The 18010-nt window shown below is 36.8% G+C and overlaps 1 protein-coding gene across 1 annotated transcript in view; it reads right to left on the bottom strand.

The window, feature by feature from the left end:
• Positions 1–17598, bottom strand: part of LOC139694255 (small ribosomal subunit protein mS39) — a 28501-nt gene extending 10903 nt beyond the window's left edge. The window contains exons 1-9 of the mRNA XM_071592711.1: positions 17577–17598; positions 17464–17498; positions 17239–17350; positions 16948–17145; positions 16592–16721; positions 12180–12321; positions 4844–5090; positions 2773–2974; positions 1898–2117 (exon numbers count right to left, since the gene is read on the bottom strand). Coding sequence (XP_071448812.1) covers positions 1898–2117; positions 2773–2974; positions 4844–5090; positions 12180–12321; positions 16592–16721; positions 16948–17145; positions 17239–17350; positions 17464–17498 — 1286 coding nt within the window. The 5' untranslated portion in view covers positions 17577–17598. The remainder of the gene's footprint in view (positions 1–1897; positions 2118–2772; positions 2975–4843; positions 5091–12179; positions 12322–16591; positions 16722–16947; positions 17146–17238; positions 17351–17463; positions 17499–17576) is intronic.
• Positions 17599–18010: the final 412 nt, after the last annotated feature.

Genomic DNA, 18010 nt, shown 5'->3' with positions numbered 1-18010 from the left:
GAATTAACATCAATTTAACAAAATCTTCCAGCCAACTTCCTCCCTTATTAATGTTTTAAAGTAGTCAATAAAAACCCTTTCTCCCACATTTTCCTAAACCCTGAAGTAGTTCAAAAAGAGTTTTAACTAACAATGATGAGAGTTTTAACTACTCTCAAGACCTAAATTCTCAAAATACCCTTTTTATCTCCCCATTAAGTATGCCTGGACCTAATCTATCCTCATCTACATCATAAACTCTTTTAATGTCTGGCTTTACCGGCTTAATGACTTTGCCACATAGTCACTCCATATATTCCTCCCATCTCTCTTGAATCTTCGCTTGTTCAATTACTCATTTCCTTGATGTATCTTTGATTGTTTGCAAGGATTTTTCCTTCTTACTTTCTGATAGATCTTTTACATTTCACACTTATTTTACACTTCAATATTATTAATTATGGACTGAGTCCACATCTGCTCCTGGGAAACTGTGCAAATTAATCATGCTGTTCCTAAATCTGTCTGACCATAAATATAATCTAACTATTATCCTGAATTCCCATGAATTTTCCATGCATGTCTATACTTGTCATGGTGTCTAAACTGTTTGTTATTATTAACACCTATCTCCTGCAGAACTATACATATTGTTTTCTCTCCACTGTTATTTCCATGTTCCTAAACCATAGTGGCCTCATTGCCACCATCTCTCCCTTTGCCCGCTGTCCTCTGTTCAATTCCCCTTCACTATTAAATGTTTTCTTCCAGGAGCACCCACAATTATTCTTCTAATTCATCATATACCCTGTCTATTTCTTCATCCCTATGGTTACTTGCTGGCATGTAGACCTAAACAAGGACTAAGTTAGTTGGTTCAGCTTTTACTTCTACTAATGCGTAATAATCCATCATTTGCTTGCTCTATGATTACTACACTTCATCCTACCTTTTGGTTCAATATTATTGCAATCCCATACATGCATCTTCCCCTCTGCTGTACATTCAGGTATCTGCGGGTAATTTGTATCACTTCAGTAACCCCCACTATCCTTCATCTTACCTCTCAAGGGCCCTAAATATCTCTATTTCCTCACTCCATCTTCAGCATTATATTTTCTTATTCTCCCATCCTCAATATTTTCCTAACTTTCCAATTCACGATTTTAACTGATTTAGTCCTCCTGTATCTACTTTGCTGCTGCTGTCAATTTTGCTGTGCAAGGATTTTGTGAGATGACAACCACACAAGCCTTGTTTCTTCCACTGCTTGGCATAACAGACTACCCAAAGGACAAAATCACATAGATGCCAGGACTTATACTCAGATCCATGTCCATCATTTCTGCATGAAATAATTGAGGTGGTTTCCAGTTGCTTTCCTCAATAGAGTTTTTAATGTGATACCATCACTCATATGGCCACCCACTGGAGTCAGATGCCTTTCCAGCTGCCTCAATGAGGAATAGATTCTGAGTGGGCCTTTTGTCGGCCTCTAACCCTTTGACTTATCAACATGGGTCACCATACCAGGAGAAATTATCATTGCTCCCACCAGCAAAACTCAAAGGGTCATCAGAATGCACAAGTCCTTCTACCACGCTAAGATTTTAGTTCATGGGGAGGGAACATTTTAATATGCTAACCTTAATTTCATCATAGAATATCGCAGAAAGGAAAAAAATAAAGGATTCAAATACATCAACTTCCTGTAGATTTGCTTCCCCTAGATTTCTCTATATTTGAAACCCCTGGTACATTCCTAACTTTCTAGGACAACTTCTTGGCTTAACATACACTGGAACTAAATTACTAAGGAGTATATGCAAACAAATTCCACCCAACAAAAATTAGACCTTTTTAACATTATTCAGAATTCTAACAGGTAATGAATTAAAAATCAAAAGTTCTCACTTACTAATACACAGATTCCTTGAATGAGTCTCCAATAAAATCATAATTAGAATGTGATAACAGCAGATTATGAACTCGGTGTGCCAGCTCTACATCTTGCAAATGGTATCGGCAAACTTCCATTGCTGTTAAGAAGAAATGGATGTCCTTTGGATTGCGTGCCTCCAGAGCTTGGCCCTCTAATTTATTCAAAATATCCACTAGAACATTGCTTTTGGCTCCTCCTGAAAATAAATATTGCATCATCTAAGGATAGTTCTCTCATATCCTCTACTACCTTAACCTCTTAACCTTTTTCAGTACCAAAGCACAATGTTAGTTTTTAAAACTAGAACAAAACAGTTATGGAATGAAATTCTGAAATGGATGGCAAGAGGATATACTGGAATGCAGAGATGGTAAAAAAAAAGGATATGAGAGTGACGTAAGAGAGCACAGTGTAGGAACATATAATGACCAGAGCAAGACAATAAGTATACTGCAGGCAATTGGGTTTTGACAAAGAAAACATTTATTACCCAATCACAGATGTGGTTGAAAGCAGAAAATGGCAAAAGTGGCATATTTGGAGTATTTATTTTTTTATTTAAAACAACACCAATAAATACTGAAATTTCTTTTTGAGAGGCAATATTATCTGCTTGTTCGTATACATCACAAATAATTATTCAATGAATCAAAACAATGAAATTATAAAGATTTAAGCCCAACTTCATACCTTTAAAGGAAATTGAGTCAAGTTTTACAAGTAGGACATGAGCGCAGTAAAAACAGAGTAATAATCAATAAAAATATGGGCATATCACCGACAGGAAGCCAGAAATCAACTACATATTTTTTATGGTGACATAACAGAATACTGATTGGGTATATACTTACTCTCTTTATAAAATATGGTGAGTATATGGTTATAAGTTGCTAAGCATGGTTCAATACCAAGATGGTGAAACTCAGCTAGAGTCCGCAGAGCAAGTTCTCGGGCCTTTGAATACGTTCCCATTGATCTTATCACATCCAACACAGAATTGAGAGTTCCAAGGTTAGGCTGGAGTCCTCTGGATGCCATTTCCCTCATAAGTGACTATAAAATAACAATAAAAATGATTAGTTCTCACATCAATATTCTTTTTCCCTTAAAACCTTCTCATTGCTGAGCTTTCAGTCATCAAGTGTATCCATTTGTTAATGCATGCTGTGTCAACCTCCAGATATACTGTTACATTAACTACAGCTGTAATTCATGTAAAATAATAATTAATACACTAAACTGTGGTACTATCAAAAGGATAAGCCATAATATTGATTTGTATAAACAAAAGATACATTTAATACCTCAGAAAACACAAAGAAAACAAGGAAGCACTAGTGTGGTGATTGGCAGAGCATCACCTAATGTGATTGATAATGAAGGAGAACCTCACCACAGCACAAGAAGCCAACTGATTTACTCAGCCCATTTAAAGAAAATGTGAGAGAATATTGACACAGAAAGGGGACACTATGGTATGATTTTCATTCACAGAGTAATACTTTTTTTAAAAATCCTATTTTAATACCCATTCCAAAAAATTTAGTTGCCCTAATTTATTAAGCTCCAAGTTAGAAGATGCCAATCTCATCCATTATTGCTGTTTAAAAATTCACATCCACGTAAAAATCATTTTCATGTTAATTACGGACTGCTCGCAACATTAATAGCTACTTTTCTAATTAAGCATAAAAATAATCATTAACTCGCTAAATTAATTTGAAATATACTTTAATGGACAAATAAAATGAGGCATCCCGCTATTTCTGTCCAAATATGGACTTGTAAGAAATTACTTTTAAAGTTGATTTCATTTGGACCCATATATTTAAAAGTCCAAATGGTTCCTTGAATTTTGAAATATATAATGAGGTTTAAATGTAAACAGAAGAACTCTTGTATGTATTTTCCACATTTTCAATACCCACAATTAACCAGAATACTTTCAGTCCTGTTTTTTGCCATCCCATATTTGTGTGAATTTTACACATCATCGGGGGAAGTACTTGGTAAACTCTACCATCACCACCCAAACCAACCTTAGGGTTGATTACTGTGTCCATGGTTATTCATTACTGCTGATATACCATTCTGTCTTGACAAATCACGTTATTCACTGCATTGTTCTAATGCTTTTTTATGAATAATTTATCAATTAAACTTAATTAACAATATACATGTAAACTTGATAAATATAGTTTGTTGCTATCTGTGGTTTTGGGAATTCACTCTTAGACACTGAACATACAACCGTACAATAGGACAATTAGCATACATCCCTTATTAGAAAAAAACATACTGATTATTCTCTTTTTTATATAAATAAACCCAAAGACACTAATGTTTTGGATTAAAATTTATTGGCAGCATTAACTTTTCCAAATTAATTAATGGATCTCATGACAACCATAATCATGGCTCAAAAATTCCCAACGAAAAACTTAAGGTCATCATCATTCACAGTTAACTTTGTCGTCAAGGCTCTTCAAAAAATACAGCCGTGATTTTTCAGCCAACATTACCAAGTATCTTTTATTTACAAACATTTACACATTCTACAACTAAGTCAGACACAACAAATTCAAATAAACTGTGGAAGATTCTGCAGCAGTAACTTTAATGGAGTCATCAGCTAATGTGCATTAAAATGTAACATTTCACAGTAAAATAATCATTCTCCTTGACCTAAAATTTCTGAGTATATCAGGTAGCACAGACTTATATGGCTGCTCACTCGTAAAAATTCCTTCCAAATCTATGACCTTTTCTCCTCCATAAAAAATAACTTTTTTCTAACTTTTACAAGCTAGATAGTCATATAAATAAATAGCATTTATCACAAAAAAAAGCAAGAACCATTCATGACAGTTCACTGTGAATGGAACACTTTACAGTGGAGCAAATTTATTTATTCATAATCACCTCTGCTAACTGCCAGCGGGATTCTGATCCTTCCCTGAGAGATACCACTGACGAAATGATGGCATTGTAACATCCCGTATCAGGGGCCAATGCAGGGTCCCCAGATGCAACCATGTCCTTTAATAGTTGCCATGCACGTTCAGATTGGCCATAGCGTGCCATCCCTCTTACCAGAGCTCTATGTGCCTTCCCTGCATGAGCACTAGTGGACAGTGACTTGAATATAGTTTCAGCCAAACCCTCATCCCTGAAATAATTTCAAAGAAATAATAAATATTCATATGGATGACAAAAAGGCATTAATGGATTATAAAAGGGCATCATATCATTTATTGGGGTAGACAGGAGGCATTTGAAATGTGGGTGTAGAGAAGGATCAAGTAGTAGTAGTTTTGAGGGGAGGCGACCGACAGCCAAGGTCATTTGCGCCATAGGGGATGGACAGGAAAGGATGAAGGGTGGAGAGAAACCCGGCGCAGCAATAGCCTACTCTTTACGAAAGGTGCCAAGGGGTCCGCAGTTTAACGTCCCATCCGACGGACGGCGTACTCACTCAAAGTGCCCTCCACAAAGCACCTCAAGTAGGGATCGAGATACCTCTGAAAAATATTCAACACCGCTGGGATTTGAACCCGCGCCCTCAGGGTGGGAAGCCAGTACGTTAGCCCCCGCACCATCTCGATCCCCGAGAAGGATCAAACAGGTAAAATGGACAGAAAGGAAAACAAACAAAAAGAAGGCATACTAACACTAGGCATAGTGAGTTATGATGGTTGGTGGTTAGGAGAGGTCCAAGGGTAGCCATTCTGTACGGAATGAAGGAAGATAAAAAGTAATCAGAATTGAAGAAGAGTGTAGCGTGGGGTGTCAGATTTTTTACTTTTAGGGTGGCACTTGGAAGTGTAGCAATGATCAGGCCGTATCCATCTAAAATTTACCTTAACAGTAGACTAAAAAATAACAAATATCCAAAAACACAGTCATTTACCCAAAGTTAGAGTTAATCCAAAACTAAGCCCAAAAGCATGTGAAATTAACACATCAGGGTAGGGGGTCCACATCCTTTCCCTGTGCAGACTATTGTTTTCCCAAGAAGGTCTGGTACCCGAAAAATCACACAGCTTGGGTGGAGCTGAGGATGCATGAGAGGCATGCCCAGGAATCGCACTTGGACCTTCCGTTCAGTAGTCCAATCCTATACCCCTGGGCTACTTCTTCACACAACAGTGGACTAACAATAATTTATAATTATTGTAACATTGAAACTAGGTCATGAAATGAAATCATCTTTTTTGGAAATGGTGGCATGTCATTTCAATAATCAACATAATTTTCTACATACAACAGCTAGTATTTGCTAGATTTACTTTTGTGTTATGTACCTGGCTTACAGCTCATGCCTTATATTCTATTGATGGATTCTATTGATGTATGATATTAATCCATTGAAAAGCTTTTTTCTATCTATGCTTAGGGTCACATATGTCACTGTAATTTGGATATGTTTGAGTATGCATTCAATTCGGAAAAGTAATTACTTCGTTCTTCCACATATATTTTATTCTACACGACCTAGGTTTTGACTTATAAAGTCATCATCAGGACAAAGTACAGAGGACACATAGCTTTCTATAGTAGACAGAGAAGAGGAGGGAGAGGTGTTGGTGAAGTGGGAGGAGGGAAAAGAGAAGGGAAACGTGTGTGTGTATGGGGGAAGGGGGAGAAGGTACCTGGGTATGGCATCAGGCTGGGATATGGGAGAGGGCGGTTGGGTAGGGCATCAGGGGGGGAGAGGGGCTGCAGAACAGGAGGCCCAGGAGGAGGGAACGGTAGGAAAACGTCAGGTTATTAACTAACATACCCTTATAAGGACTGTTCTTGGACATTTCTGACCATTCCTAAGTATCTAATCTTAAGCCTTTTTTCTCTAAATGTTGAATCTCAGGAACAAAGTCACTGGTGTGGTTATTGTCTATAAGGCGCTGGGGTAAATGGGAAAATAGATTTCCATTTTTAAAGCAGGTGTAGTGTTCTTTCATACGTTCACTGATTTCCTCCCGGTTTGTCCAATGTAAAAAGCAGAGCACTCGCAACACAATTTATAAACTCCACTCTTTTCCATGATAGGAATTTGGTCTTGGCAGTTAGATAAAAGGTCCCCTAAGTTGCCATTATTATAAAGGATGGTTTTATTTTTTCTGCCGAAAGGTTCTGGTCACTTTACGGGATTAATTCCAAGAAAGAGAATTCTTTTCCATTTTGAACCATCTTTCTTGGGGATTGATTGGACAGCTATTTTTTCCGATAAAATTTTTCGACTAATTTCGAATAGAAACCGTTATTTTCTGCTATCGTTTTTATTATTTAAAGTTCTTTTTGGGCATTTTGTGGAGACTAGGGAATGCTAGGTGGACCATTCAGATGAACGCCGGTAATTTCTGTGGGAAATGATGTCTTGACATGGAGTGAATGATATGATCTGTACAGGCATCTTTCCTGAAAATGGAGAAGTTCAGTTGCCGATTATATTTTTTTGCTTTAGTAATATCTAAAAAATTAATGGACTCATTTAGTTCTTTCTGCATAGAGAACCTAATGTTTTTGTCCAAGGAATTAACAATCATCAAGAAGCTAATGAGTTGTCTTTGTGAACCTGCCCATACACAAAATATATCATCTACGTGACGGTACCAACAGACTATATTTTTCACCAAGTACTTGGAATAGGAGAACAGAACACTTTCCACATGGTCCATACAGATGTCCGCTAGTAGAGTAGATACAGGGGATCCCATGGCCAGACCATGGAATTGTAAGAAGTATTTTCTGTCGAACTTGAAATATTTCTGGGATGCATATTTTTAGGACCAAACACAAGTAACTAATCACTGTAAACAGGCCCCCCCTTTCCGAAAAAGGATTTCCTTGGCTAACTGGAGGGCTTCTTGGGTGGGAACATTCAGGAAAAGGCTGCAGACGTTGAAAGAGACAAGGATGCACTTGGGAGGGAGGACTAACTCTGCAAGGTGGCTGGCCAGATCAGAGGAGTTTTGGATTCCAAATTTTGGGGCGAACTTGGTGTGCTCCTTGAAGATGGTGTTTGCTCTTCTTGCCAGGTGGTGATTAGGGGCCGAAATATTTGAAACCACCGGCTTGATGGGAATATCTGGTTTGTGGGTTTTTGCGAGACCAAAAAACCAAGGTGCTTAGGGATACATGGGGTGGACCAGTGGTAGCGTGATCGACTCTCATTCCGAGGGTCGCCGGTTCGAGACCATTGCACGGAGAATATTTTTCTGGATATTTTGCGGGAGAATATTTTTCAGCGGTCAACGACTTTTACAGGCAGCACAAAATGACCCCACTACTGAGAGGAAGCAGCTCTCAGTAAAAGGCAATGATGGCGCAGATCAAGGAGATCGGCCCAGCATCAACTGCCACAGCTTCGGGCGAGAGTGAAGTTCACGGAATCGGCCGAAGTACTGCGAGGCGGAAGGCAACGGGAAACCACCGCATTAAACTCCCGAGGAGATGCAGCCCTGCACTCCAACCTATTATAACATGATGGCATTCGTCCCAGTAAAATATTCCGGAGGTAAAATAGTCCCCCAATCGGATCTCCGGGTGGGGACTACTGGGAAGGGTACACCAGTCAAAGGAGTCAGATGCAGGATTGGGACATGGAACGTGAGATCTTTGGGGGTTTGTGGAAAATTAGAGAATTTGAAGATGGAAATGGCCAGGCTGGAGTTAGACATCGTCGGAGTGAGCGAGATCAAGTGGACGGGAGCAGAAGAATTCTGGAGTGACGACTATAGCGTCATATACTCCGGCGATAGCCAGAAGATAGCAGGAGTTGGATTCATCCTAAAAAAAGAATGGGGAAGAAGAGTAAAGGTATACTGGCAGTACAACGAAAGGATAATGCTGATCAAGTTAGAAGGGGATCCAGCAGACATAGTAATTGTGCAAGTGTATATGCCAACGTCTAACCATTCGGAAACAGAAATCGAAGAAATATACGAGCAACTGGATGAGGTCCGGCGCACAGTCAAAGGGAAGGAAAACCTGATAATGATGGGTGATTGGAATGCCGTGGTTGGAGAGAGAAAGGATGGGAACACGGTAGGAGAATTCGGGCTGGGGAAACGGAACGAGAGAGGAGAAAGATTTGTGGATTTCTGCAATGAGAAGAATTTGGTGGTGGCAAATACCCTCTTCATGCAACACCAACGGCGAAGATACACATGGAAGATGCCAGGAGACAGAGCTCGATACCAGATTGACTACATCCTGGTTAGGCGAAGATACAAGAACCAAATAAAGCATTGCAAGACTTACCCTGGGGCAGACATCAACAGTGACCACAATCTAGTAGTAATGGAAAGCCAATTGAAATACAAGAAGATAAGAAAGACGAAGAGAGAACCAAGATGGAACCTAAAACCACTTCAAGAGGAAGAAAGGAAAAGAAAATTCGCTGCTGCCATCGATGAGAAGCTGGAAATAGAAAAGGACTCCAACCAAAATGGAGTAGAGAAATGGAATAGCCTTAAGAAGACTATCACAGAAGTAGCAGAGGAACAACTGATGAGCAAGCCGGTCGAAATCAGGAAACCGTGGATAACGGAGAAAATTATAGCCCTCATAGAAGAAAGAAGAAAGTATAAGAACGCAAGAAATGAAACAGAAGAATTACTGTACAAGAAGCTAAGGAATCAAGTCATCAAGGAATCGAAAAAGGCCAAAGAGAATTGGATTGAAAGCTGCTGTGAGAACATAAACGAAAATATGATGAAGGGAAACTCGGCAACGGCATACAACCTAATAAAGAGGCACTTTGGAGAAAGGAAACCAAGGTGTAAAAACATAAGAGATTCGGATGGAAAACTGCTGATGGAAGATAGAGAAATCGGCAATAGATGGAAACAGTACATTGAAGAGCTATACCGAGACCCGATACCTCTAGAAGAAGCATTCAAAGACGAACAGAACCAAGTGGAGGAAGACAACCGTGGTCCAGGGATACTGAGAAGTGAATTCAAGAGAGTATTGAAAGACCTGAAGAATGGAAAGGCGCCCGGAGAAGATAAAATCAGTGGAGAAGTAATCAAAGCACTTGGTGAAAAAGCCCAAGACGTTCTATATGGAATAATCCAAGATTGCTGCGAATCCGGAAAGCTGCCAGAAGATTTCAAGAGGAGCTCAATGGTGACCATACCGAAGAGAGCAAGGGCTGAGAAATGTGAGGAGCACCGAACACTGAGTCTAGTGTCACATGCCTCCAAAGTCCTGACTCGGATAGTAGGCAGAAGAATCGAAGGAAAAATCGAAGAAAACCTGTCAGAAAACCAGTTTGGATTTAGGAAGAATAGGGGTACAAGAGAGGCAATACTATGCCTGAGACTACTAATAGAGAAAATGATCCACGTGAGAAAACCACTGTACATAGCCTTCGTAGACTTGGAGAAGGCATTCGATAACGTAGAGTGGAATAAGATGTTCAGTACTATGGAAAAGCTGGGAATGGACTACAATGACAGAAGAATCATATATCGGCTCTACAAGGATCAGGTGGCCACAATACACATGCAAGAAGGAAGAAATATAGAAGCAAAAATTAACAAAGGGGTTCGACAAGGATGTAACCTGTCGCCAGCACTCTTCAATATGTACATGGAAGAAGCGATAAAAGAAATAGAAGAACAAGGAATAAAAGGTATCAAAGTGAATGGAGAGGAAATCAACATGTTACGATTTGCTGATGACATCGCCATTGTAGCAGGATGTGAGGCAGACCTGCAGAACTCACTGAACAAAATTGAAAAAGTGTTCCTGGAATACAACATGAAAATCAATAAGAAGAAAACTAAGGTGCTAGTGTGCGGAAGAGAGAAAACAGTTGGCCGACGTCCGCCTGAAAGGAGAGAGATTGGAACAAGTGGAATCATTCACCTACCTGGGAAGTACCATTACTTGGGATGGGAGAAGCACGTCAGACATCAAGCGTCGAATAGCACAAGCTAAGATGGCATTCATGGCTAAAAGGCCTCTACTCTGCTCGAAGAGCATAAGACTGGAGACAAGGAAACAGTACATGAAAACATTCGTATGGGCAATGGCCCTCTACGGATCAGAAGCATGGACCATTGGAAAAACGGATCAGAAAAGAATAGAAGCCTTCGAGACCTGGTGCTGGAGGAGGATGTTGAAAATCAAATGGATGGAAAAGGTGAGAAACGAAGAGGTATACAGAAGAATCGGAGAAGAGAGGACTCTGTGGAACACCATACGCCAAAGAAGAACAAGGTGGGTCGGCCACGTAATGAGGCACAACAGTTACGTGGGAAGTATAATGGAAGGAAAAATTGAAGGAAAAGCCCCCCGAGGAAGACCAAGAGACAAGTATCTGGGGCAAGTGAAGAAGGATACGGGGAAGAAGAGCCATAGGGAAGTGAAGGAGCTAGCATGGGATAGGACGGAATGGAGGGCTGCAGTACACCAATTCTAGGATTGTAATACTAAAAAAAAAAAAAAATGGGATACATTTGCACTAACCTATGCACTTTGGGTGGTTGGAAAATCACACAATTCTGAGTCCATTTTTACAAAATTTTGAATTATCGGCAAAAAAAATGCCTCTAGACAGCTTTCTAGGGAAAAAGGAATTAGAAGTGAATGCATCCCCAGTTGCTTCGTCCCAAAATAAAAGAAAAGATGAGCATGAAACATGGTCCTTAACAATTACTACATAATTTTCTTTGAATAAACTCAGTACATCATTTATTTTGGCATGGAACGTATTATCATATTTTACATTAATTTATACATGAAAGTTGTTTCACTACGAGAAAGATTATAGAATGAATTGTGCTCGCTGTACGAGGTTCCATTGTGTAATGAAAATTTCAAATGATGGAATTGAAAGCCTGGAGAGTCAGAATTGGCGATGTAAGGATTCTTGATTAAGATAAACGGATATTATAAGATGTGATGGAAATTCTAACTGTAATTTAAAAACAGTAAAATCATATCAAATGCACATCTAAGAAGACCTCTTAAACTATGCTCGAAGAGCTAATTTTTTCACAGGTTAAATTTTGCTTTCAGGCTGTAATGACAATGAAAAATGGTATCTATACTCAAACTAACTAAGCAATTACATACACAAATTTATGGACCCACACAATTAACATTTTTTGCAATCAAATTCCCTCTCTTCTCATTCTTAGTGAACCAATGATAAAGTAAGCTTTATCCAACAGTACTAAAACTATGATCAATAATAAGCATTTCACTATCAAGTATGTAATCAATGAAATATAAAGTTTCTTACTTCCATGTTTTCCGAAGCCTTTCTTTTCCATGAATACTCTGCCGAAACCATCTTTCTTCAAATAATTCTTCAGGTGATGTGTCAGTGCAGTTGTAATAGCACAAAAGTTCCAAAAACTCTTGCTTAGTTTCATCTGATATGTCTAAAATTATGAAAAAGATAACATTATTTAATAATTCAATTGAAAATCATTTGATTTAATATTAAATAGTTGCTATGGTGTCATTTTGAAAAACAAATACCATATTTTCCTATATATATATATATATATATATATATATATATATATATATATATATATATATATATACACACACACAGATATATGCCTCTATACATGTTTAAGATAACTATGAAGCCCTGAGTGCACGGTATCTATACAAATTCATGAGAACTACAAAGTTTTGGGTGCGCGTTATCGATAGGAAAATATGGTATTTGTTTATATATATATATATATATATATATATATATATATATAATAGTGTGTATATAATATATATGTATATATTGCACACTATTATATATATATATAATAGTGTGCAAATATATATATATAATAGTGTGCAAATATATATATATAATAGTGTGCATTAATATATATATATAATAGTGTGCATTATAATAGTGTTCACTAATATTATAATAGTGTGCATTAATATATATATATATATATATATATACATATATATATATACACACACATAAAAATTATATATAGTGTGCATTAAAATACGTCTCAATTGGATGCGTGTGAGTAAAAATGTCTGTTTTTGGATTTTTTCAATTTTCATAACATAACATGTATCATCATTATTTAGATCATCTGAACATTTTTGTATAAACAACATGCACATTATCGATGGGAAAATACGGTAATTAAATCTTTGAATACACAAGATGGAATGAGGGGAAATGTAGGGCAAATACAATGAATGGTCAAACTGATTTCATTACAATATGATTATGGCCATTTTTACTTATTTGATTTTTTAATGTATTTCATAGTAACTGTTCATCTACCTTTATATAACGCCCAACAGATAGAGGGATAGAACAAGAATTCACTCGCCATTCATGAAAATTGGTAATTTATTCATAGGTATCAGTTTATTTTTTAGTACCTAGTTAACCACAACTAATTTTTCTAGGCTGGTGATCCATAATCATACATTATAAAAGGATTCCTTACTTAGTTGTTCTTTAGATTACGACAAGAAATGTTCTCCAGTTAATAAGGGATCAACTATAAAGCTGTCATTTGCTTTAGACGTCAACTAAAAATCTACAAATTGATTTTTCTGGTTGATAAAACCGATGATCACTTGGGATGATATTTTTATGCAATCAGAAGATTTAAAAAATAAAGGATGTGAAGTTAATTCTGCCTTTTAGGTTAAACCTTTTAGGTTTTAGGTTAGATATATCCAAATAGAGGTAAAACCATAATTGTGAGGCCTATAACAATAGAAGGTTTAGAGAGTTTCCAACTGCTTCTATCTTGTATTGATTGGCATGGTTTTTGCACAGACTCTGTAGAACAAACATGTTTCTCAAGTTTTTTAGGTAATTTCCTAGGCATTTTTGAGCAATGCTTTCCTAAAAAAATTCTAAACTCTATCCCCACTAAAAATAAAAAAAATCTCTGGTATACTGGGGAGTTATTAGCTCTTAGAAATGATTTACTTAGTTACTATCACTCTTACAAAACCAGTGGAAGCCGGCATGACAAAGAGGCCTACTTGAAATACAAAAGAGATTATTATAATTTAGTTAGGTGTGCAAAAAATAATGCTTACAAGGATTTTATATTGAATGCAAAAAATAAACAAAAGGCAGCATGGAGTGTAATCAATCAAGAAGTTGGTCATGGTAATGGAAAAGAAAATCTTCCTTTCACCCCAGATGCTGTAAATAATTTTTTCTTAAAAGCTGTTGAAGACAATTTGTTCTCTCGAAAAGTTGATGCTGCCAATATTGGTAATATGCTGCAAAATCTTCCTCCGAATAATTTAAATTTTAAATGGAATTTTGTTACTCCACTTGATATTATATCGACTGTTAAAAAATTTAAAAAATCCAACAGTAAGGATATTTATGGTCTTTCTAACTCCCTAATAAAGGACATTATTGTGCTCATTGCGGAACCATTAGCAATGTTAGTCAATTTATGTTTTGAGACAGGAGATTTTCCAACAGCTCTAAAATATTCCAAAACAGTACCTGTCTATAAGAAAGGTGATAAAGATGATTTAGCTAACTACCGCCCCATTTCCATAGTCCCCGTTTTTGGTAAAATTTTTGAAGCTATTATGAAAGATCAAATATGTAATTTTTTTGAGTTAAATAATCTCTTTTCCAAATCCCAGCACGGCTTTCGATCTGGGAAATCTACAATTTTGGCAGTAGAGTCCATAGTTAATTATGTCATTAATGCATTTGAAGAAAAGGAATCAGTCTCAGTGACACTATGTGATCTTAGTAAGGCCTTCGACTGTGTTAATCATTCAATATTACTAACAAAGCTAGAATATTATGGTATTAAGGGAGTTGCACTGAAACTAATGAAGTCATATTTGGATGATCGCCACCAATTGGTTGAACTTGATGGCTGTCGGTCTGCAGCTCTTAAAGTAAAATGTGGTGTACCACAGGGCTCTGTGCTTGGCCCAGTACTTTTCATTATCATGATTAATGATTTGCCCTGTAATATGAAACCTAGATCTGTTTTATATGCTGATGACACTACTTTTGTACAAAAGTGTCAACATCCAGAAGATGCAAAGTTATGATCTAGCCCTACCCAAAAACAGGCTAAGGAATGGTTTGATGTTAATCATTTACAATTAAATACTAACAAAACTCAGCATATTGTGTGCAGTCTTAAATCAAAAACAACTAATATTGAAACTGCTAAAATACTAGGAATTTATATTGATACAAAACTTAATTGGGAGACTCACATCAGTCAGACCTGTAATAAACTTAGTAAAGCTGTTTATATGTTAAGAAAGCTCAACTTTTTCATTTCAAATGAGTATCGTTTAACACTTTACCATGCCTTCTTTCAATGTCATTTGAATTATGGTGTTGAGTTATGGGGTCATTCCCCTCATGTTAAACAAATTTTGCTACTGCAAAAGAGAGCTATTCGCTCTCTTGCTATTATACCACCACGTAATTCCTGCAAACCTTTTTTTATTAGGTATAGAATCATGACTGTATTTTGTTTGTATATCTTTAAGGCTCTGATTCATGTGAAAGTTAATCTAGAAACTTACCAATTAAGATCCAACCTCCATAACTATTCCACAAGAGGTAAATCGAATCTAAATACTACTTATTGTAGATTGTCATCAACTTACAACACATTTCACAATATGAACATACGACTGTATAACTATCTGCCTACTCAGTTGAAATCAGATGGTATCCAGAGTTTCAAGAATAGGGTATATACCTGGTTACTTGCTCACCCACTTTACTCATTGGATGAATTCTTTTGTGACAACCTTCATCACATTTAAGAACTTATGTTTATATATTAAGTAATATTATGATTGACGACATTTAATATGGTTGTACCATTTTTAAAATGAATAAAGTATTATTATTATTATTATTAAACTTTAAGTTTTTTAGAAGGTGGGGAAAATTGCTGATTTTCCCTGCCCTACCCTCTTCTTCCCACCAACCTACAGTGCTATATAACCATTTCAAAACAGTGAAATTACCAGATGTGGATATTGTATCAAAACCAGTAACAAATAAAATTATGTTATGCAGAACAGGAAAGTATTTTCTTTCCTACCCATCTTTTATAGGTCAAAGCATGTCAAATAGGCATGTTACAAGATAGGGTGTTGTGAACAAATAACTCTATTGCAGCCAGACTAGAGTGGTGATGTAAAGCTCAATAATCCATTTCTTATTTGGTCATCTTATTTTACTTATCATGTTCTCTACGTTAGTTTCTCTATTATTTTAGTCCTTCCTACCAACTCATGTTAAAAGGCTTGTTATAATTCTCAGTGTAGTTATAACTAAGTGCCCATTACAGCAATCTGTTAGACAGAAGCATAAGCACTATCATATCATATTACCAACCTAGTGTGTTAATATTTATGCAATCGTAATAACTTCGCCTCCTTTCGTTTCAACGAGCAACAGTATAATGGGACTAAAATAAAATTAGATATCATATCCTGACAAATAAGAAGAAGATCATATTCATAGGTTTTTTTAATTATTGGGACCTCCTTACCCCCCAGTATTGAGTCTAATGGGGGTACCCATATTTGATACCATTTTAAACATTTTAATAAAAATTGTCTATAATTTCTTTTTGCATTGAAATTAAAAGGGGCTGAAAACTGGGGTGCCCTTATGCATATACCATCAACAATACTTACTTTGGCCATTTTTTTCTAAAATTCCATACACAGTCATAGCATCAGAAACTAATGCATCGCCAATGAGGGTTTTTAACACCTCTTCGTTCGCCTCACTTTCTTCGGTGATAGCTGGTTTCGCAGTCAATGCCTTTAAATATAAGAAGCAACAAGCTGAGTATAGAAGCATCATCTCAAATTAATTCATTTCTAATAGGAAATTAGGATGAAAAATAGTCACAATATAAGTAATCCCAAGTAATCAAAAATATCATTATTAATAAACTCTTTAAAAATGTACTTTTACAGCAAAATAAAGCAATAGCAAAAATGGTAAGACAAATATCCACATAACTATACGCGATTGGAACAATTACTTTGATGGGCGGCGCTGCCAACTTCGTATTAAACCACCCAGCATGCTCTTTCCTAATCCACAATGCTGCTTTTCTTCCCGATTCTTTGGCCATTGCGTATGACCGCTTGGTGGAAGTGGAAGTAGGAATAAGATAAGGGTCATCATGAAACTTGTATTCTGGGGCCGTGTAATCCCTCCGGATTGTAGATTCTAGTGCCTAACAAAAAACAATTTGAAAGTCCGTTGAAATTCAAGCATACATGGACAACACTATTTTAATGTTTATCCTAGAAAATGTTTAACTACTCACCCGCAAAATGTCTGTTGGTCCACGATGAATTCTTTTCGGCACAGTGATAGGTTCCCCCGACGAAGAGTACTGACGTACAACATGATTTATCGCATCCCACCTACTTTTGTGCCTGCAATAATATTCATCATTTCATTTACCGGCTAAAAGGAGCAGTTCAGAACTTCGAAGTAGAATGATACAAAATAACCACATATCACAAGAGCAATTCAATGGTCCACATGCCTATAAAAACAACCCAAGCCACGTACAGGATTCATCTGAAAGGGTGAACGAAAACAAATAGTAATTACTTTAGTTCATCAATTTACACCCCCAGTAACATATCCACAATTTACACTTTAATTTTCCCAATTCATAGGCGCTGCATCGGCATTCTTTTTTTCACTGTGCACGAAAAACAAGTGACTGTAATATTTCAAAGCTTCAACGCGCTCTTATTTCAAAGAGACTGATATGCACTCTCTCAAATATTTGCGTTTTTGTAATATCTAAGTTCACAGAATGTTATTTCGTTTCACAAGGCATTTCTCTGTTTCCTAATTTGATTCCGTTTTATGCGTTCTTGCGGAATATAAAAAAATTAGGCCATAATTTGGTTCTGCTGATGGTTTACTTAGAGCACAGCACCAACTAAAGCAATTTAAAAGGTTTGAGTTCCAAGCAAAAGGCAATTTTGCATGTATAAATTGCTTGTAATTTTCTGAAATAGTTTATAATTAAAGACTGATATTTTAAAAAATTAAAATAACTGTGAATATGGGACAATGGC

This window comes from Hetaerina americana, unplaced genomic scaffold (genome assembly GCF_022747635.1).
Source record: "Hetaerina americana unplaced genomic scaffold, ioHetAmer1.1.p SCAF_5, whole genome shotgun sequence".
Lineage (NCBI taxonomy): Eukaryota > Metazoa > Arthropoda > Insecta > Odonata > Calopterygidae > Hetaerina > Hetaerina americana.
Note: the sequence above shows the minus strand (reverse complement) of the source record. Positions and strands in the feature narration are given on the sequence as shown.